At 39.5% G+C, this 21,985-nt stretch overlaps 1 protein-coding gene across 2 annotated transcripts in view; it reads right to left on the reverse strand.

Moving 5' to 3' along the window:
- The window catches only part of BCAS1 (brain enriched myelin associated protein 1), a 55,511-nt gene that overhangs the window by 25,250 nt on the left and 8,276 nt on the right, over positions 1 to 21,985 (reverse strand). Inside the window, exons 3-6 of one of the 2 annotated variants that reach the window (XM_032993584.2) lie at positions 14,022 to 14,605; positions 8,444 to 8,599; positions 7,834 to 7,878; positions 3,008 to 3,148 (exon numbers count right to left, since the gene is read on the reverse strand). In XM_032993584.2, the coding sequence (XP_032849475.2) occupies positions 3,008 to 3,148; positions 7,834 to 7,878; positions 8,444 to 8,599; positions 14,022 to 14,605 (926 nt within the window). The remainder of the gene's footprint in view (positions 1 to 3,007; positions 3,149 to 7,833; positions 7,879 to 8,443; positions 8,600 to 14,021; positions 14,606 to 21,985) is intronic. The other variant, XM_032993586.2, reaches the window with a different exon arrangement.

Here is a 21,985-nt window from a genome sequence, read left to right on the forward strand (position 1 = left end):
ATGTTTGTGAAAGTCCTGGCTCCTGCAACCATGGAAACTGATCTTTGGCAGAGCCGAGGCTGCCTGAAGGGACTGCCAGCTCATATCCTACCTGCAGTTGCATTGCAGCCCTGGGTTGAATTGCTTTGTGCTCATGCTGCCATGCTTGCTGCCCTCAATTTGTTTTTTAAAACTGTGTATTTAGACATGCATTCCCAGTTTCTTCAGGTAAGACATTACACAGGGTTTTAAGGTATTACCAGAGATTTTTGAGCTGGGTCTGCATTGTACAACTTTCAGTGCACACGTACAAGCCAGAGCTGCGTCTTTTCCACTGGGGGAATTGCATACCAGTCAGGGACATGCTAATGTCACCTTCAGAGCTGGAAGCTCTGCTTTCAGGGATTCAAAATGTAGGCAGATGACTGCCTGGAAACCAAGTGCACAGAGCAGCAGTGCCTTTATAACTTAGAAGCCGGAGTTGCAGCTCTACAAAGAGAAGCTCTGAAGGTGCTGGAGGTTGGTTTAGTCCATCCACTCACACTTTTGTGCATTTGGTGGAATTTACTCTTTTGTGAAAAAAATCATTCACAGTGATGGGTCTTCTGGTTTCATCAAAATACACAAAGCCAGGAAGGATCCTGTTAAGTTCCTTCCTGGCCAGTGATACATACCAGTATCTACTGACCCTAACAGCCAGCATAGTTTATGCTGGAGCTGCTATCAGAGCTGTGCAAAAAGAGGAACAGCAAGCCACAAATCAAGTAAATGTGAGCCCAGCACCCCTGGGCTTAGGAAGCCTGCCACACAGTTTGCAGATTTATTGAAAGAATAGGTGAGAGTTATTTTGGAGGAGCCAAGAACTTTTTTTTTGTGGTTAGCTCTAATGAACAAGATCCAGAGCAAGTGGTAAGCAGTAGTGTAATGTCATGAGCTGGATTCAGTACCAAAGCTGAAAATACATGATTAACACATCTCTACCAAGTTAAAATTCCACAAATCAGTACAGTTATACTGAAAAACTGGCATGAAATGCAAGGCAAATAGACATGAGTGGGAATAAAAGAACAGAGATCCAACTTCCAAATGCCATCCAAACTCTTTGAGGTCATATAGCCAAATCTTATTGCATCAGCTTATGTTGTGGATTTATATTAGGATGCACATTGCTGTTTGAAAACCGCCTTCACAAGTTGCTTTAAAATTAGTATTCATGTAAACACAGGACACTGAAAAACAATGTTTCTGTTAAATAATCTATTCTTAACTAAGGTATGAAGAAGTGCATTTTGGAAGACTTGCAGAGAAAGAACTTTCAGAAGAGACAGTGAAGTGCTTAAAATTAAATATGAATACATATATTAAAACGATAATTCCAGATAAAGGAATTAATTATTAATCTAGTTGACACATCATGCTAAGGCATTTCAAATCAAGAGAAACAAAACTACTTTTTTACTAGAGGTGATAACTTCAGGGCTTGCCTGTCACATCAGTTCTCTGAGTTGAATTTCCACTTTCAATCAGCTTTACAAGCAAACTGTTGGCACCATTTTAATTCATCCCCTTTATTCTTAACATGTCATAAATGATACCTCAGTTATTGCCTCTGTATTTTGTACATGGAAAGAAAACTGAAAATAAACTTAAAAACAAGAAAAAACTATTTAAAAAGTAATGACATTTTAAGGCAGATTGTATTGGTGTAAAAATTTAGTGCTTTTGCATTCCTTCATGATAACTGCTCTCATTCCAGACCAAAAGTCTTTAAAATTCTATCAAATAGACTAATGAAAACCAATTATCTCTCCCAACAACTCATTGCAAGATTTTGAACTGAAGATTTTGTCTTAGCATATTAAAAAATGCTAGCCAGGTATGTTTTTTTACCAGGAAGCCTTAATTCATTATAAACAAGTAATTTTAATATTATTAAATATCAAAACTATTTGTTACCAATGTAGTATATACAAGATGAGATCTTAACTTTAAGTTGTTGGCAAGAACTATAGTCTTAAAATAATTGGGAAGATTATTATTTCTGCAGTATTATGCAGATGACATTATCTCAAAAATGAGACAGTGGAAAATAGATTTTTGTTTTGAAAATATGTTCAAGAACTCCCTTTGCCTTGTGTCCTTGATTATAAAGCCCCCTACTCACAAGAAATTCCATGTGGGTGTTTTGAGAGAGCATTAAATATTAATCACTTTCCTCCCACAGTGGAGGGGTCTCTGCTTCTGCATTCTTTAGGCTGAAAAGCTGCAATTCTCTGCTGCTTTACCACAGAACATCATGGCAGATTATCTTTAGAGAATGCAGAAATGCCCAAATGTGGACCTTGAGACCAAAATTTTTCAGTGATTTTTTTTTTTTAAGATAAAAGCTAGTGTCCTCTGAAACAACCATTTGCACAAAAAGTATACTTTTTGAACAGCTCCAAGGTATCCTTGAAAACCACTTTTCCCCACCAAACTAAACTTAGAATTCAGTCAACAATTACTTTTCTTCTTTTCAGTGAAAAGTAACTATTTGTGAAGGAGATTCCATGTTCCAGAGCGCTCTGTGCCATATCAGGTACTGCAGTTCACCAAATCACCAATTTTAGCCACACAACAGTACATGTTAGGGCAACATGGATCATAAAGCCTTAATTGGGGTTGGACTGAATTCATAAGCCTGTTCTGTAATTGCAGGTGCTGCTCATCTCTGCATAATTCATTGTTTGTCAGTACCTTTTATTTTAAGTGGCCAGGGGAGTTTAGTCAGAGTTAGTGAAGTGTAACTGGGAAGCACGTAACAGGGAACATTACAAGAATTGTTTCAGAATCCTGATTTCACAGATGGTATAACGAGAGAAACATTGCACATGAAGATGTGCATGGCACAGAAATGCTCACAGCACTAGTTTTCAGAGCGCTGCACAGCTGGCCAGATGCTGATTTTAGTTACCAATTAAATAACTTTAAGGACAGGAGCCATCTGTTGCTGCTCAGGGTTCTGCTCTTGCTAGCAATTCATACAGACCTTATGCTTAAAGAGTCTACTAAATGTACTGTGTCCTAGCTTGGGACTCTCTGCCTTCTTTTTCTTGGCTCCTTTAGTTTGGGATTCTGCCGCTGTCTTCGGAGCAGGTTGCCCACCATGGCCTTTTTCTGCTTTCGATCCCTTTTGTACAACAGCATTTGAAGTTGAGTACTTATTGCGAAGTTTATTTCATTCATGAAAGACAGTCAAATACTCACACATGTACTATTAAAAATAAACATTTCCTTTTTGCCCTGGACAACAAATTACATTTTGAGTGATTACTCAGTTTTCCTTAGACTTTCTTTCATGGGAGCAGTGAAATAAATATAAAAGCGAGGGCAATCCCACTGACTCAAAATTAAACCCCAATTTGCCCCCTAAAATATTAATTAAATTGAGACCAAACTCCCACAAATACTGAGAATTCTGTATTTTAAATTAACAAGTAACCAACTGAATTTGGGTTTTATTATTTTAATATAGGCAGATATACAAATCTTTGAAAATACCGTCTTTCTTTTTATTGCAGTGTTACAGGGACTTTAAAATGTTTTGCATAATGCATTATTTAGGAAGAAAGAAATATGAATATTCATATATGCTAAATAAAACATTTCAAGTTTGCACAAATGTTCATGAAATTAGTTAGAAATGAGAGTATGAGAAAAATAATAATGATAAACTGATACTGAAAGTGTTGAATGAGCACTGCTTCCTTTTCATTCCATCCTAAATATCCACAGGAGATACTTGTTTATGGGAATCGTCACCCACTGACGTTAGACTAGATCTCTAAAAAGTTAGGCAGCACATTGAAAAATCCACTACAAAGGGTTATAAAATAAAGAAATATTGATAGATATCTATATGGGGGAAAATAGCAGTATCAGGCCATTGTTAAAATGTGGTAGCTGACTACCTGCAGCTCAATGCAGACTGAGTTACCCTGTGTAGGGTAGAGGTGGGCCTGTTCAAATACATGGCTTTTCTACAAGTCTTAGAAAAACTTGTGTAACATTTGCTAAAGTATTCCATCTAACTTTTCACAGCATCGGAAAATTTTTTTTAAATATCGTAATTCATTATTTCCTCAAAACTTCTGTCTTCAAGTCACTGCTGTTGTCCCCCTCTTGTCAACCCCAGTCTTCAATACAGCCTTCTGGATTTATCAGTGTAGGGAAAAAGCTTAAGTTTTCGTCTTATGAACAATAGGGATTTTTTCCTTCCTCCCCCACTGTGTTCATCTTTCCAGTAGTAAAATGGTGGGGAGACAGAAAACCAGAAGTATCCAAGGTTGCTTAATTGAGCTTCAACATACAAACAAGTTAACCCAAGAGTCTGTTTTATCTTAACTGCACTGTACATATGTCCATAACATATGACTAATCACAATTAATATGGGATAGTATTCTTTGCTCTTCAGTGTCAGGTTTCAAAGAAGTAGAGATGCCTTTAATTACCTATTTTTTTTTTTTTTTTACTTACTACTTACTAGTATCCTGGACTTCATTCTGATCTCCTTTAGGCAATTTATTTCCTGATTTAATTAAGACTCAGGTCAATATATAGTGAAGAAATACAAATTATATTTCAATGACAAATGGCTCAAGCATTCACCCTCCAGGTAATTAGCTTGTCCATTTGCAAGCTTCATTCTGTTTTTTTTACACTTGAACAAGGCAAAAAAAAACCAGCTTCCAATCAATAAAAAGCTTTAAAATGAATTGACAAAAATTTCCAGGAACTATGGAAGTGTGAAGAGACCCAAACCAAAGAGTCAGCCTACAGTACTTACAATGTGAAGTATCAAGCACTGTGGTTGACCAAAACTAACAGGGCAGGTGGAAAGGTCCAGAATACAGAATGTAACACATGAGCACGTGAAGTTGAGATCTTGGTCTCAAGATAATTTCATCCAGTGCAATTACCTGATTCTTAGATTGCTTTGTACTATGAAGAGGCTGTGGCCAGTCACATCAAAATTGGCCAATTTTCACTGCAGTACTCTGTCCCATTCTCAGTATTCCCAAAGGAACAGTGGTGCAGGAACAAGTCCAGATCTGCTACAGAAGGGTCAGAAATACGGTCTGGGGGCAGCTCTGATCTGAATGCCATGTCAGTTAATATAAATTTGCAAAGGATCAGTTCATCCAGGGAAGTATGACTCAACATATTAAACGCCTGTGTTTACACGGATGAAATGACAATCATTAAGGGTGTGCCCAGGTTGTGGAAAGCATACATGTCTTTAGCCAGCTGATTACAGCTAGAGGCATCGCTGATGACAGCGCATTGCTCCAAAAACCACTGAGTTCAGCTTTGCTGATGCCACACCCCCCTGTGTTTCAGCAGGAGAGAGTACACTGCCATGCTCTGCAAAGCTGGAGTGGCCCCTGGCTGTTTCTCAGATTTGTAAGAAAGCTTGTCTGTCCTCTTTGCCATGGGAGAGCACTGCTGAGAGACACTGGGAATGTACCAGCCCTTGTGTGATAAAACCCAGCTCCTCCCTGCAAAGGGGGTGTGTGAGCAGCCAAAATGAAAGCGTGACTAGGACGCAAAGGCACAGCGGTTCCAGTGCCAGACAAACCACGTGAAAGCCCCACGGCGCTTGAGAAGCTCAGACTGCACAAAGCGGAAAGTTTCATTTAAGAACAATTCTTTACCATTAAAACAGAAGTTATTTCTCAGGGGAAGAGTGACCCATATTTCATTATACTTAGCAGCTGAAAAATCTGCAGCTTTTCTGTATGCCAATTGATAAATTAAACATTTTTTCTTTAATATGCTGAAAATATCATACGTTGTATCAGGAAGATAGTGAAGATAAAGGAATTCTTAATAAAAAAACAACTCCCATTTAACCTCTATATAATGAGTTTGCATATCCTGCTTGTCATCTGGATTTGTTTACCCCCACAGGTGTGATAGCAAACCAAGCCCAAACAACATATGTTTCCAAATTACAGTACACCCATACCAACAGTCACGTGTTGTAGCAGCACATGGGTGCGCTTGATAAAGTCAGTTATGCAAACGGGACTGAACAACTGCATTTTTCAGAAGTTGTTGAAAGAGCTGCAAGTCTCACTGAAACAGTGCAATTTGATAACTATCTTTTCTGGATATCCTGGAAGACCTTAGCCCTCATTGACAATTTAAAGAATTACTGAGGTATAATCAAGGAGTGATGTGTATCCCCCATGTACTCACCAAGCTTTCTGGAAAGACTGATTTCACTTTAGTATTAGGCTATATAAAAAAATCAAATGGGACAAAAAGGATGAAAAATAGGCTAGAAAACAAAAATGTTCATGCCCATAGTGAATTTGGCTACTTAATAGTTACATGGAAAGCCCTCTTTATTCTTCATGTGTTAAAATATCACAGGCATTGCAAGAAAAACTTCTGTTGTTATAACAATGTGTAAGGACATTTAATCTGGAAGTTCCCCGTTATGCAGGCAGTGATGTGCCTGTAAACCACTGAAACACTAGAAGATAGAAGGCAGTGTAATACAAGTTCTCACTTCTGCTTTTTGTAAGTTTTGGCAATATCAGAAGAGGAAAAAAGGGGAAAAGAGATGTCTTTAAACACCTACATCTTCCCAGTTTAGAAGATTATGTTTACAACTTAAGATTTTTATAGTTTAGGTTTTTCTACTTTTTTTTTTTTTTTTCCAAGTTTGTTAAATTGGGTCAATCCAATATTTTCAATATCTCTAATAGCAAATGAACGCTGTAATAATGACGCTTTTTTGAATTCACATAAAGGACCATTATGCTCATGGATGTTAAAACCAATTTTCCTCTTGCTAGTGGAATCAAAGAAAAAGTGGTTTGTAAAAAGAAAATCAAGAGGCCCATCTGCCTGTTACATGGAACAGCATTTCTCAGATTGGTTCTTTACCTGTACAGTCGATATAGATTTCAGTTCCCAGTGGGAACATCACACACACTTGCAGTCAGCCTAATTAGAACAGCTTGAGTGTTTAATTCACCCTACTTAAACCTGATCTTCACCTCTGCGTGTAAAGGGAAGAATCCTGAGCAGTCAGGGAAGGACAGCTCTCCCTGCAAGTCCCAGTCCTGCTCAGAGCATCTCCCTCATCTTCCTGAGGTTTCAGCTGCTGCACAGGAACAGCCCATCAGCCCCGACTGCAGCACAGTCCATACTGGCTGCTTCAGCCAGAACAGTCCCAGAGAGGAAACAATGGTATCTCCTTCTGCTTTTTATTAGTTTCAGTGAGAAGCTGATCCTCACCCTTCCCTCCTGCATCCCGAGGGGGGACCCAGCAGTAGAGCTGCAGGGCAGGAGGGTGGGCGCAGGCTCCTGTCCCCACCCCCTGTGCCCACCTGGCCATAACTGCCACAGGCCAGGGGACTTCACATGTCCTCCCCATGGGGATGTGGCACCTTCAGCAGGTGTGAAGAGATAAAGGAGACGTGTATATACACAACTGGAAATGAAAAAAAACGGCAGCTTTGCGCGGCTCTGTGAGCAAATGGAGTCTTCTGTGGACTCAGGAGGATTTCACTGCAGGGATCTGTAGTTTTAGATCAAGGACAAGTCAAAGTAACAACCAGAAGTGTTACCAGATCGTCATCAACCTTGCAGAAAATGCTACAGTTCGCATCTTGATTGTAACATATGATATGAAGAATTGCACTGTTTATGCTCATCTTCCTTTCAAATTTATTCAGGGGAAAAATATTTTAAATTGCATCAAATGATAACATCAACTGGAGAAAAAGCAATACAATGAAGAGAAAATGCCCATGTCAAAAACATCTAGTGACCAGTGACAGAATGAGGAATCTGCTTACCTTGTCTTCAGAATCACTTTTGGCTTCAGCTTTGCTTGGGGAGACCTGAAATGTATTTGAGAAAAAACAAACAGTCACACCCAACTCAGTCTTTCAAAATATCTGAAAGATGATATGTTTGAAACTAGCAGTTTTCTAGCACTAAGGTGAAAGAAGTACAAATATTGCTTTCCCCCCTACGTGGGAAAATTTATAATATAAACGTTTCTCAGGGACAACTTAAAGTCAACGGCTAAAATGAGATCTGGACCAAAGCTATATTATTCAGGCTTACACATCCAATTAATCCATAAAAATGAACTTTGAGATATTAAAAAATAAAGTTTCATCATGCAGAAAATCCTTAAGACAGATAAATACCTCCAGGTCTACAAGCATCTATGCAGAAGAGGAAGTTTCCAGGGTAGGTCATCATCATTTGATCGTAACTGCACTGTACCTACACATCTCTGTCACTCCCAGGTCACTCTCCAAGGCATCTGCTTGGCTTTGTTACTTCTCAGTGCCCGTGACAGCAAACATGTTACATTTAGCTCAACATGGCCACATGGGATTTTCACAAGGAATTTAGAGCATAGCCTAGAGATGAAAAAGGAAAGCAAAAGCTTACCAGTGTTTTAAGGAAACTCATGACGGAATTATCTACTGCAGCAGCTGGTTGGAGGTTTTCTTGTTTTATCTCTGCCTTTTCAGGTTGCTCAACAGTGAGACCATTGACACCTGCTGAGTCCTGCTGTAGGTCTTTTTGGTTGCAGTCATCTATCTCCTAAAAAAAGGGGCAGAGTTTCCTCAGTCCTAGCTTGCTTAATTTCCAGTGGAATGCAAAAGTAACATTTGTGACTTGCATTATGTTGCTCTGAGAGTCACAGCCCTAATTCCAACCATACTTCTCCAGCCTACGTATTCAGAACAATTGAGCATTTATACATCTCTTTCCCCTCATTTCTAATATATTCAGCATTTGCTGTTGGTTGGAGGAACATTGTTCTCTGCTACCAAGTATAACAAACACAAGTAAAGTTGCACACAGCATCCCAAACAACACTGCTTTTCTCTTTTCAAGACTGAACTTGTGAATAGGAACAAACACTGAGAGTTTGGCCTTTGACACCTCAGTGTCTGATTGTACCATACAAAGATTGCAGAATACATACTATCAGAAGCAATTCCATAACTAGTTTTTACCTAACACACACAAACATGGCACAGATTAGAAGAAGGAAAAAAACAACCACCCAAAATAATTCTTCTGAGCCAGATGGAGCTGCTTCCTCTCTTCCTGGAATTACAGTTCCCAGAGCCCAAAACCTGTTTTCCAGTGCTCAAGCACTCACAAGTACGCAATATTAAGTTACTCAGTTTCTGTTTAGGCACCTAAATAGGGGTCTGGCTTTTTTCAAAAAAAAGCCTCTACTTGGACCAGTTTTATGCTGAATTTGCCTGCCATTCTGGCCACTTTCACCTTGAGCCTGCACAGGTAAAGCCAACACAAATGTTGTGCAAGTGAGAGCAGCTTGAGACAAGTCCTCATGTCCCATGCAGCATTTCCTTTTATAATATGTAAGAGTACATCTGGCTAGTAATATCTGAGTTACCAATAATCCTCCTCCTTTTTGTCTATCTGCCTACATTGTAGAGTGCAAGGCTAAATCTGTCAGTTATTATTAAATTGTGCCTAGCATGATGGTGGCCTTGACTTTAGCAGGAAATTGAGACACTATTGAACAATCCTAGCAGTGCCATAATTCCTCACCAGAAGTTATCATCCCCAATCCTCATCTGGTCACTTAGGAACCAGTGACAAGAGGAACAGGCAGGATACTAGATGCCCAGATTACTCCGGAGAAATTAAATAAAATTGATGAGCCGTGTCTCTGGTAAACAGCATCTTTGAATCACTACTCTCAAAGACTGCCTGGAGATCTAAGTGACTCTAAAGGTTTTTTCCTAACCTGCCAATTAGACATAGTTCTTCAGTGCCATTTTTACTACAAAAGGTTAAAATAAAATTGTACTCTTGAGAACCTTTCCCTGTACGGGCAGTTAAAAATCCCGCAATATTTGCATAGGATTTGCAGAGGACATACATTTCTGTAGATCACTAAAGGAAGGAGTAGACTAAAGATGCATAAATGTTTTAAAACTTCTGAGGGTAAATTTGGCATCAGGCAAGGTGAGCATTGAGTAGCCAGGCTCCGTGCAGCATTTAAGGAGTTAAAGTACAGAGGGTTTTACTTGCAAGAACAGACTTCTGTCTAATTCTCCACCCATCATTTTCCAAGTTTACCCAGGAAGAAGCACAGCACAGTAGTTCAGAGTGCTTCAACAGGCTATTTAGAAGTTTCTTACAAGGGTCTAACACACCACTTTGTCCAGCTGCCAGTTACAGGCCCGAGTGGCTCCAAGAACAATATGTCCCATGCAGAACATGCGTGGCCACGCCAGCTTCAGCAGCCCTGCTTCCAGGGATGCTGTCTAAAGAGCTCTGGTCATGTGAAAAATGCTGGCTCTATTTCAGATATTAAAGCAGTAACAAAGGCGTGAGGCAAAAGACCAAAGCAGCGGGAGGCAGAAGATATGTTGCTAAACAAAACTAGCTTCATAATTGAAGTACTTGATGCTATCAAACAAAAATAAACAAACCATTTTTTTTTTTTTTAAAACACACAAGCCCAAGCTCTGGTGTTGGGCTGCACTCTGGAGGAAGGGATCTCTCTGCTAAGCACTGGAGCAAGCAGCTGTTCACAGGAGCAGCGGCCACCTGGGACAACTGCACCAGCACAGGCTGTGCTGGGGCATCTCCCTGCGAAAGCCACGCTTGGCCCTGCAGCAGTGAGAGCTGCCGCAGACTGGGCAGAGCTGGAGGCATGACACCATCTGAAACCCCCCTGAACTCCACCTTGCAGAGGAGAAACAGGCTCCATGATGACCCACCACTGCACAAGGAACCCGACTCCAGGATTCCCAAGCCAAGGTTATCATTAGCTACCAAGATACAGCTCAAATCTGTACTTTGATAGATGCCATGATCAATTTTGTGCTTTTGTGGGAATACTGCTGTAGGATGAAGCACAGACTCAGGCCATCAGCATATAAATCAGGGAGAGATAACGTGGAGTCCTATGATACCACATTTTCAAGTAACCACAAAAACCTCTGTAGCAGCTCACTGCGTAATATGCTGTGCAAAGCCCCAGAGGCAAATAATGAAAAAACCTCTAGAAATAACAGAAGAAAGTCAGTATTTGAAATTAACATATACTATATAAATGTTCAATTCATTTATTTAAGGAGCCAAATTTGGTGGTAATAAACACCTAAATTACTTATACTGTAGTTTCAGTTCAGTCATTAGAAAAACATATCAAAAGAATGCATTCCTGCCAGCACTTTTGTTTGTATGAATCATGGCTCAGTGAAACATTTCAGGCATATAATTTATCTTTTCTTTGGCTTACATAGTAAATGCTTCATGAATTCATGAATTCTGTCCTTGTTTTAATTATGCTGTGTTCTGAATGTAGTTTTGTAGACCACAAAAATAAAGAGTGGCTCACCAAACACAGAATGTTTGTGCAGCTCTTAAGCTACAACTGTGGAGCCTCTCTCTTACTTACCAGCAATGCTGTTTGTTTTGTGTTGGCACTCAATTCAGGGAAACTTTGCTTTGCTTTTAGCTTTTACAGATACTACAAGTCATAATCCACCAAAAAAAGAAAAAAGAAACTGTTGGCAGCAATAGCTGGATTTTTAGTACGATTATTTGGTAACAGTTTGTAGTTACTACAGTAACAGCAATTAAATTAGACTTGGTCATTCTCCCATCCTACATGAGAACTAACAGCGTTAGAGGGAACAGAAGACAACTGTGCTTCAAGGCAGAGCCCCAGCCTTTGTTTTAGAAATGGAGTTATAGTAAGTTTGGCAACACATCAGAAGTTTTTACTTCATATATTTTTCCCAGGATAGCTCCTTAACTCCTCTCTGTGCCCAACATATACTCCTTCTCATATCTGAAGAATGAAAAACAAAAATTATAGTCCAGAAATTTAAGGATAAGGTTAAAATTCCACTCTCCCCTGTGATACAGTTCTGCCACTAATTTACACTGAGCAGCTTGAACCCCGATTTTTTGAGTCCTCAAGGATTTTCAGTGGTACAGCTTTAAGCACACATGCAAAAGATGTACAGGCACTTTTGTTAAACAGAAGACCTGTCCTCAAGTGGGCCCCCAGCCACCAAAAAGCTGTTGTGTGGGCTAGGATCCTGCAAACACTTACACACATTCCAAACATAACCTACAACTCATGAGTGCCTGGGATTTCCAGATTATTCCCATTAGTGAGGTTCAGGATGTGGATAGGTATAAGCTGAAGACTGGAACAGAACTCAAAATTAATAAGAAAGCATGGCATTATTGATATAAAAAAAGCTTGATCTGAATGAACAATGCCTCTAGTATCTGTTTGACCTGGGAGAATAAGATTTAGATTATCTTGTCCTGTCCCTGATGGTTGCTGCTACAAACACTTGCTTACTGAGGATTCGCAACATGACTATTTGCTACCACGAAATGTTTATCTCCCACTTCTGGTTAAAGCTACTTCAGATTGTTATTTCATTACAGACAGTTTCACACTGTACTACAACACCACAAACTGTGACCTTTCACACTCTGCAGTTTGCAATCACAGCAAAATAGGAAATTACGAATTTTGCAGTTGATTGTAAAAGTAACAACTCTTGTGAGCCACAGACAAAACCTGCTGTGTATTAGTCAAATATGTGCAGGAATTTACAGTGTTGAAAAGCTTCAGTCTTATAAGCTACAAACAGAAGAACCAGTATTCACTGAATAGATTATTCATTCTGAATTATTCACCCTGCTCTGTTTATGTAGTGAATGACTTGATATTCCGCTAGGTTTAGACTACGGATTCTTTAAATGTGCATATATATCTGTCTGAAATATGTGACAGGTGCCACTTTTGAATGGTCAAAAATGCAGCTGTTTATTCTTATAAATAATCTTATAAATAATCTTCAGAAAAAGATTACAATTTGTAAATTTATACAAGATATGTGATCTTCAAATTTGAGGTGGTATAAGATAGAGAAGACAAGGTAGAATAGAAATTAAAGAGACTCTTGGGAACAACCTGCAATGTTATCAGTACAAGCAGTGAACATCTTCTGAACTTCATCCAACATTATTCAAAGCACTAGTGATCATACAGCAGTCTTATTTGTAAGCCTGAAGTAGGCCAGTAAAAGCAGTTACTATTAAAATAGCATTTACACAGATTCTGATGAGGACACCATGCAGCTAGTTACTCCCTCCTGTTCCTGACATTGGACAGGATTTGAGCTAGGTCACCAATTAGTGTATACTCATACCTCTGCAGCAGAACTAGTAAGAGTTAAGCCACTTATCCCCACCCAGGTGGTGGACTTCTTCAGCAGTTAATTACCTGAAAATTAATCCTACAGTATATCTGCTGATATCAAACATCAGAGAAAGTGTAGAATCTAAACTCGTCCATTTTCAGCTCTTTTCTTTGATCAGTGTGCTCTCAGAGAAGTTACTTAGTTTCTTATATTGCATTCTCATCCTGTAAAATCAATTCTAAGGGACCATGTTTCTTTGACTAAAAAAATTACAATAGCTAAAGAGTGCAAAACTTGCTACTGCGTATTTCTTAAACGCAGGGTATGCGGCAAGCAGCTGTTGCTCAAGAGTGACTGTCTGAAGAACGACAGAAGACATGCTAAAGAACTTTAAAACCATCCAGTGTTAAACTCCAAGCTCCTAAAGTATAAGAAACAATTTTACTTTCAGGTATTTTTGCTTTTATTTGTAGCTGGCTGTTGTTCACCATCCTGGCAATTGGAGCATGGACACAGCTATCTTGCCCGGACCTTTCAGAGAAATACAAATGAATTTAAAAACTCAAGGTCAGATGCTAGCATTTAGTCACAAGGCAGACACCAGAGCTGTTACTGTTCCGCCATCGGTTCTCTCCCATACCTCTCTATCCAGGACCCCTGCGGGGGGTTATCTGCAGTAATTTTAAGACCAACACAGATTCATTCACACCATCCATCCTGGCATCAAGTCGTCCTGCGCTATTAATGTTCCTAAGAGGTTTCATTAAGAGTGAAATGGATATTCCTACTCAAGCACTTGCCTTCCCCTGTGGGACACTGTTTGATGTGCTCTGTAATCCAGCAGCCTCTCTCGCTGTGATGTGCCCGTCAGGAAGGTCTGAAGTCTGCCTTTCCTCCTGGGTATCAATTTGCGTTTTACTCCTTTCCGTTCCCTTCTCCAGTTTGAAGATCCTGTCAAAGAAGGTTACTTGTTTTGGCTTTGAGGTTGCTGCATCCTCTCCCTCAGGTGTCACTGATGCCGTGAGATCGATGTCACGAAGTGATGCCGCCGGCGGGGCCCGGGTCAGGTTTTTATCTGCACCCTCCTCCCACGCAGCTGCTGCGGGAACCTCCACGCTGTCACTCGGTGCTTTGTTCACTCCAGGCGCCTCTGAGCTGACATCAAGTTTCGCCGATCCAACTGATGAATCTGTAGCTGGATCTTCAGTACGCCCTGGTACAGACCATGAAAACGCGAAGACAGAGCGGGATTTAGCAGATGGCAGAGCTCTCCTGGCAGCGCTCCCGAGACTCTGCCCGCCCGCGTCAGGAACGGGGCTCTGCTCCATTGTCTTTGGGGAAGAAACGGCCACATTATCCTGTGCAACACTTGCCTTTGCATCCACTACAAACAGAAGCATAAAACAGTAATTATCGAGCACAGCAAATAAGTTATACTGGTTGTACAATTAATCACGGTGACCTCGCTCTTTAATAAACTAATTCTGAAATGTGGATCCTCACAGAAGAGGACCACACAGTGTGCAGCTTGTTTAGAGACCCTGTTGTCTTCCTGGGCTAAATACAAGCTGCCCCTCACCTAATCAGACCTGCCTGTCTGATTTTCTTTCCTGCCATTTCTCCTTGAAGTCAGTGCAAATTTTATGTTCTCCACAGCCCCCTCTCAGCTGCCAGCATCATATAACGGCCCAGGTTTTTGGCTACTTAGCTCAGTGGACACACTAAGGATATTTTACTTTCCAATTAAAATTAAAGAAGTGATATGCAGAAGAAAAATAAATCAATAAAACTTGAGACAAAGTTATATATTAATATATTACACTTTCCTCTGTCAAAGCTAAACAGGAAAAAAGAATGGAAAGTGCAAGGACTGATTTCGTTTCCTGGCTTGCCAAACTCCCCACAGGACTTTGCAGTCATAACTTATTTCATTTATTTTTCCAGTGCTGTTCCTTGCCTTGCTGCCTACTCTCCATAGTTTCTAATTCTACTTCTCCTCTATTGTCTGTAGGTTAGTTTAAGCCTGATTTGAATACTTATAAATCACATCTGAGCCACACTTCTTACCCTTACATTTTCTGACTCTTTACCCACAAGCAATCACATTTCAGCACTCCCCCAAAATTCTCACAAATACCCCCCCTTGTATACACACGTGGCCATCACACTTTAGACATGAAAAAATCTTTCCTCTTAAAAGTATATTTTATGATTTTTATATTACAATGGCACTTTGATAATACAGCTGAGGTGAAAATCCCTAATACTGTATATGCAGACAGGAAGAGAAGGCTCCTGCTTTAGAGGAGACGAAAGAAACAAACAAATCTTTCTTGTATCTGTTTTGTGGATGGGAGACTGAATTGCAGATTATGTGGTGCGAAACCCCAGTAAACAAGAGGGGGCTTGTGGAGTGATAAACCTTACAGCTCCTCCTCAGCTTGAGCTTCTGCTTCCTACTTTGACTAGAATATATACCTGATTTCCCTGTCAGTTATTGCCACAGATTTCAAGGATGAATTTAGATCTACTTAATTATAACTATGAAAAACTGACATGAAAAATTGACAGTCACAAACTGACTTGCTAAATTAGAATTTTAAAATTGTCAGTTTCAGTGTAAAATTTAAATTATTTCAAATTATAATTGTAATAGTCTAGTCAATATTATGCCCTTCGCATTTTAACAGAAACCCCAGATACCAACAAAACCTGACTAAAACACCTGTCTGTCACAGTACAGATCTTCAGTGTTCAGTTTCATTTTTTAAATTCCTTTTTAAGATAAGGAAAGCAGAACTACTTTAGACTGCAGCTTTCAAAACTACCCCTTAGCTTTCACATCAAAATTACCCCCCATTTCCACCCTCCCCAAGGATTTTGCAAAACACCAGGCACTGTATAAGGTGACTGTGACCATTTGATACTGTCCTCCTGGGGCAGTGCCCAGGGGCCCTGGTCATGTCCCTGGACAAACGCAGGAGAACGGAGCCCGGCATCCAGCCGTGACATCCCCTTCCCCACGGCCTGAACTCGGTGACCGGGAGTCCCCACCGGCCCCTTGGTCAGGGTTGGCTCCGACTGGCAAGAGGTGGGAGCTTCCATAAACCCGAGAGATGAGAAGTGCCGGAGCGTGCTGGCACGCCAACATGCATCTCGAGTGCCTTCGCCGAAACACTCGCCAGCAGTGGAGGCAACAGCTGACAAGGTAAGGGCTGTGGTGGCAGGCTTCACAACTGCAGCCAGCATCTCACCGGCTGTCAGGGAGCTGGCTCCTAACTGCTCACTTCTAACATTTTAAACCTGACGTTTGCTTTCTTATTGTGTTCGGGGTATATGCAAACATGAAGAGGGGCCAGAGTGTCTCAGGACAACCCGTTCTGTTCAGGTAAATAGATTTCCACTTCTTTGTGTTCACTCTAATAGAGAAAATTCCTTTCCCTGGATTCTCTCTGTTACTATTCATGTAAGAAAATAACTCATGCTGGCAAGAATTCTTTGCCAATAGTATTCTGCAATATTTCATGAACACCTATTTTAAGATACTGGCATGCATAGAAAAAGTACAAATAACTAGCTACTCAGCCACCTATTCATCTAGTCAGGGCCACTAAATATCACTTTTAGTTTCCTAAGACTCCTGTAGTACTATATGAAAAAACTGAAGCACTAACTTCTAATTATAGTTGGAAACTTGGGAAGGAAGTAAAAAGCAAACCCTTCCCCAGCTAAAGAAAGCAGAAACAATATCCATTGGAAAATAGTTGTAATAGATGCTGAACTTCTGCTTTATGTAACAGATTAAAAAAATGAAACACAGGAAAACTCTCTTTAGTATAAAAATAGGAATATAAGCTCATCATTAAGAAAACCAACCAAATAAAAAGTAGCTCATGAACCTATAAAGCTCCTTTTATCTCTAATTATCATGGAAGGAATGAAAGACCTGGAAAATATCACCAGCATGAGCTCTGCAGCATGTCTCTTGTGTCAAAACAGTTCAAACTGTTTCAGGGAAAATCTGCTCAGACACCAAGCAAAGCAGATCCCACCACCAGAGGAGACACTGCTGCAGTGGGCTGAACAGAAGAGTTTGACTCATGCCATATTCACAGCAAACTGTGAAGGAGAAAGGCTTTGAAATTGTAGTATTTGGATGAAAAATGCATTATAATTTTGTTTTTTAAATAGACAGAAGTGCCATTCTTTCCAAAATTATTTCACAATCTAGAGGCAGAATTAGGAGTAGAAGCAAAACCTCCCAAATTCTAGGCCAAGTTTGCAAGTAGATCAAAGCTGCTCACTCTGAATGAGATTAATAATTGCTCTGAAACTAAAAATCAATACGCAACTTACATCACTGCTGTGAGATTGCATTTTATGCTATTACAACTACATAGGCATTTTTCTTTCAAGTATTTAACAAGACAGTCACACTACAGGAGATTGGTCCTTTCCCTTTGCTTCTTCAGGATACGTTAAAAAGGCAACACCATAGCTGCACAAAGTCCCTCAACTGTAAGAACTCACTCAAAATAAGGATTTTTTTTTTTCTGAAATTTGCTAGATTAGACCAACATTTTTTTCCTCGACTTGTGAGGAAAACTGTACCGAGAAGAGTAACAGTTAGTGCAATGTTATGTCAATACCATTTCCCTGCTCAGAAGTAATTGCCAACAGACTTTCTCCCCCTTCTTTTTGTATCCTTGACTTTAGCATTTTAAGCACTTCCACAGGTTGAGGGTGAAGAACAGTTTGCTGACACAGAATGGGACCAAGTCTGCAGAATTAACACTGAATTTTAAAAAGCAAGTGCTTAGGTATTAATAGACAGAGCCAGCAAATAAAATACTATTATGGGCAAAGCCTAAAGGCAAACAGAGTCTTTAACTTGACTATACAAGCTGAAAAACTGACCATATAGGTATGGAATTATTTCTGTTCATTATGGAACCTAATGTATCCAGAACCCCACGGGCAGGCAGCAGAGTTCAGAAAGCGTTGCTGCAGGATGCCTGCACCGAAGCACCTATTCCACATGTGTTTGGGACCAAGATGCAGCTCTTGACTAGAGGAAACAGCAGATGCAGGCAGGAATCCTGAGGATGTGACTGACATGAAAAATTCAGAGCCACCAGTCCAACATACATGCTGCCTGAGCTTTTGTCAGCCGATTTGCTTTTGCTAATCAGTGGGACTATAACCAGACTTCAGCCTGGTGCACATAACAGATGGCAGCCAAACTCCCTCAAGTGGGACCAAAAGCAATTTTGTCCAGTGCTTCCAGATTGCCTTCCCCCCCTCCTCCACTGTAACCTGATTTTCTCAGAAGCTTAGTTTGCTCTTTTTGTTCCTGGCAGCAGCCTAAGCCATATACTAGGTAGGCATCTATTTTTGATGCTCAATTTGCCCAAGTAAAATCCTTACTGTACTTTCTTAAAACATGCTCCTTTTCTTTAGCTTTTGATTGCTAGTCTGTCTTCAGCAGGTATATGCACAATCATGGCTGATACACATAGAAACATATAAAATAAGGTCCTGTGATGTCTTACATTGGCAGCTTCTCACCTCCTGCCATTTATCTTACTGACTCCTTCATACTGCAAGTAATTTTTAAGTGTTGAATGAGGAACAACTTCAAGTGGCAAGGTCTTCAGTGTAGACATCTCTTCCTGTAGGCCACTAACATGAGAACATGCTCTAAAATAAATGCTAGGAGAAAATGTTTTCTGATGTTGTTGCTTTTGGCAATAGAAAAAAAAAAATCATTTTTTTTTTGAAACTGAACTGAGCAAGCCATTAGTTACAAATATAGTTTTGTTATCTTTGACTATTTCAAATGCAAGCCAGTTACAAACAGATATTCTGTTTAGCAATGTAATTGCAGTACCACAGCATTATCTTGTTCCCTGCAATTCAGATTTTCATGGAGACAATAGATTTTAATGGCCATGAAGGAACCATTAAGGGCTACAAGGCAACATTTGGCACCGAGAGGTCCATCAGCATAGGCCAGCACAGTGGATAATAATAGCCCTGAATAAATTACTGCAGCAAATACTACGTTTAAAAATATAAATAGCTAGCAGAGTGAATTTTGTAATTTACATTTCTGATGTGTTTTTATAGATATTGTGTAGGTTAATTTTTCCTTCCGTTATTTAGAACTGAATTAGTATCACAATGCTACAGTTGATGTAGAATTTTCAGATCTCCAAGTATACCTCATGTTTGTGTGGGAGACTCCCAAAATCTCTTATGACAAGACTAAATGACTGAGTTTTCAGAAGTGTTAGACAATTTTAAAATAAGACATTTTCCTTCTTTCTTAAAAAAAAAGAAAAATCATACTAATATTCTTTTGCAATCTTGCTTGACTATTCCATGCAAATAGAGTTGACAGTATATTTATGCTCTAAGGATTTTGTTTCACTAAGTTAACTAGCACTGTTATTTACCCAACAGATTTACTGAAATTAATGGAAAAAGGGAAGAGAAGCTAGCAGCCACAATAGTAATGATCATTCTTTAAAGAAATAACATGCATTATTTTTCACAGCTTACAGAAACAGAGTTATTGCAAAACATCCATTTCTGTTAGATACTGGCTAGTAGCAGAATTTGCTGAATCAGATTTATCCTCTGTAAAAAAGGAGTTTGATTTTAACTGAAATTTTCTTCTTTGTGTAATCTTTCTTATTACGATCAAGTCATTGTTTTAATCTGCATGTAATTTCCACACAAATACAAACCAAATTTTTCCCATTTTGTCCTGATAAATTTCTGCTCTATGTAATGCAAATCTGATATATGGCTTTCAGTTCTGATCTTCTCTTTACCTGTTTCCACCAAATATTTGTTACTTAAAGTTCAAGAAGGCCAACACAAAACAGTAGGTGAAGTCAGGATCAAATTTGCTGTCCTTCTGCTTGCAAAGCCACGTTTCATGAAGCAGCAGTAAGGGCACCACTACTATTGAAATGGCATCACAGGAGGAGAAGGTGGATGCTAGCACTCTGCGCAGTGTCCACAGCCCCGATCATCAAAAGGAGCAGGAAAGGCAAGTCATGGCAAGAATCCCCCAGCCCACACATCTGTCAGCCTGTTTGAGCAGAAGCAGCAAATGCAGGGAACCAGTCACCAATCTGCTCACCCAGATGTGAAGCAGATGGTGATGGGGCTCTTCCAAATAACGTTACTTCCTCTGGTCATATTAAGTTAACTCTCGGGATTCTTTTTTTCATTATATTGGCAGATATAGATTTCATAGACTCATTTATCATCTATACCATTTAATGCACAGCACATGGTCATATCACTGGCAATCACATAAATGCAAACTAACAAGACAAAGACCACAAACATACATCTAACAGTATTAATAAAATCCTCTTGTTTCACTTGCTTTTTTTGCAGCTCTTTTGTCTTCTCCAGAAGTGCTCACTTTATGACCATAAAATAGATTACGGTACTATTTCTTGCATTATTTCATTTTATAAATGCTATCAACTACATTTTCTATAGGAATAACTTCTCTCTCCATAGAGCACTTGCACCTTTATTTCACTAAGACATTGATTACATTACACAAACCAGTGAGTTTTCAGTGGTATCTAAATAGTTAACGATTTTAACTGCTTTTTAAATATTAATGAAGTTAAAATACAAGAGTAGTATCAACACAGAACTGTCCAAATTTTCAATTTGCTACTTAAACTGATTCAGTAATTACATTAATCAGGTAATCCATTTAAGTAAAACAATGCCATATGCTTCATTCTTTATATAAAGAGTAAAATGTACACTTATTTTCTAGATCTTCAGACAGTGTAAATCATCTGGCTTTTATTTACTTCCCAGAACTCTGCTGGTTTTCACCAGCAGAAACACACAGCTACAGGCTTTTATTTTCTAGTAGGCAGCCATTTAAACTGTCTTATTATAGCTAGATGGCATTAGGAAATTAGCCATGGAACAGAGATTCTGAACTGTAATCAGTACCATCTGTGTACTGCCGTAGCAGTCTTTGATTATTTTTGTCTTAAGCTTAAATTTTTTTTTTCAACAGGATGAAACAGGCTGAGAGGGTTCTCAACAACGAATAATAAAATAATATTTTCTTTCCTTACAGAGATTGGAGAGAATTGTTGGGTGTTATTGTATTCTGAAAATAAAGAAATCCAATGCAAGGAACACACTGATAAAGTTAACATGGCTGAATCTGCAGGGATGTGAACTGAAGCAACGCTGTTCCAAATGAGTGCTGCCTGAATGCTGCTCAAAAAGGCTCCAAAGCCAACAAGAGGTGGAAGGAGAAATTAATGACTTGCTGAAAGGTGAGGAGAGACACATGTCTGTGGATGAGAGCAATTGCCCATGAATATGTGGAGATAACTTTTCAAAAGTACGTGGAGCCAAATTTTTAATATGCAGGCCATGTAGTTCACACCAGATTTAAGTTGTCAACCCTGGAAGTGGGTCTCAGGTGCTGACAGGCACCTTTCCATGGGGAGCCCACCATCCAGCCTGCCACTGGTGTGATCCCTCAAAATCCCAGTTGCTGTCCTGCTATGGATGCCACCCAAAATGGTCTGAAATAGGATGCACTTACTGAGTAGCAATTTACCCATACCCCCACCAACTATTCAACTTCTACATAACACTCACAGTTTATACATAATAGGGGCATATCTCTTTCTCTGTACGCTAATGAAATAAAATAGAAATAAGTCATTGTTGTCATCCCCACCATGCTTTTGTTGCC

This window comes from Tyto alba, unplaced genomic scaffold (assembly GCF_018691265.1).
Source record: "Tyto alba isolate M040663 unplaced genomic scaffold, T.alba_DEE_v4.0 Super-Scaffold_33, whole genome shotgun sequence".
NCBI classification, from domain to species: Eukaryota; Metazoa; Chordata; class Aves; order Strigiformes; family Tytonidae; genus Tyto; species Tyto alba.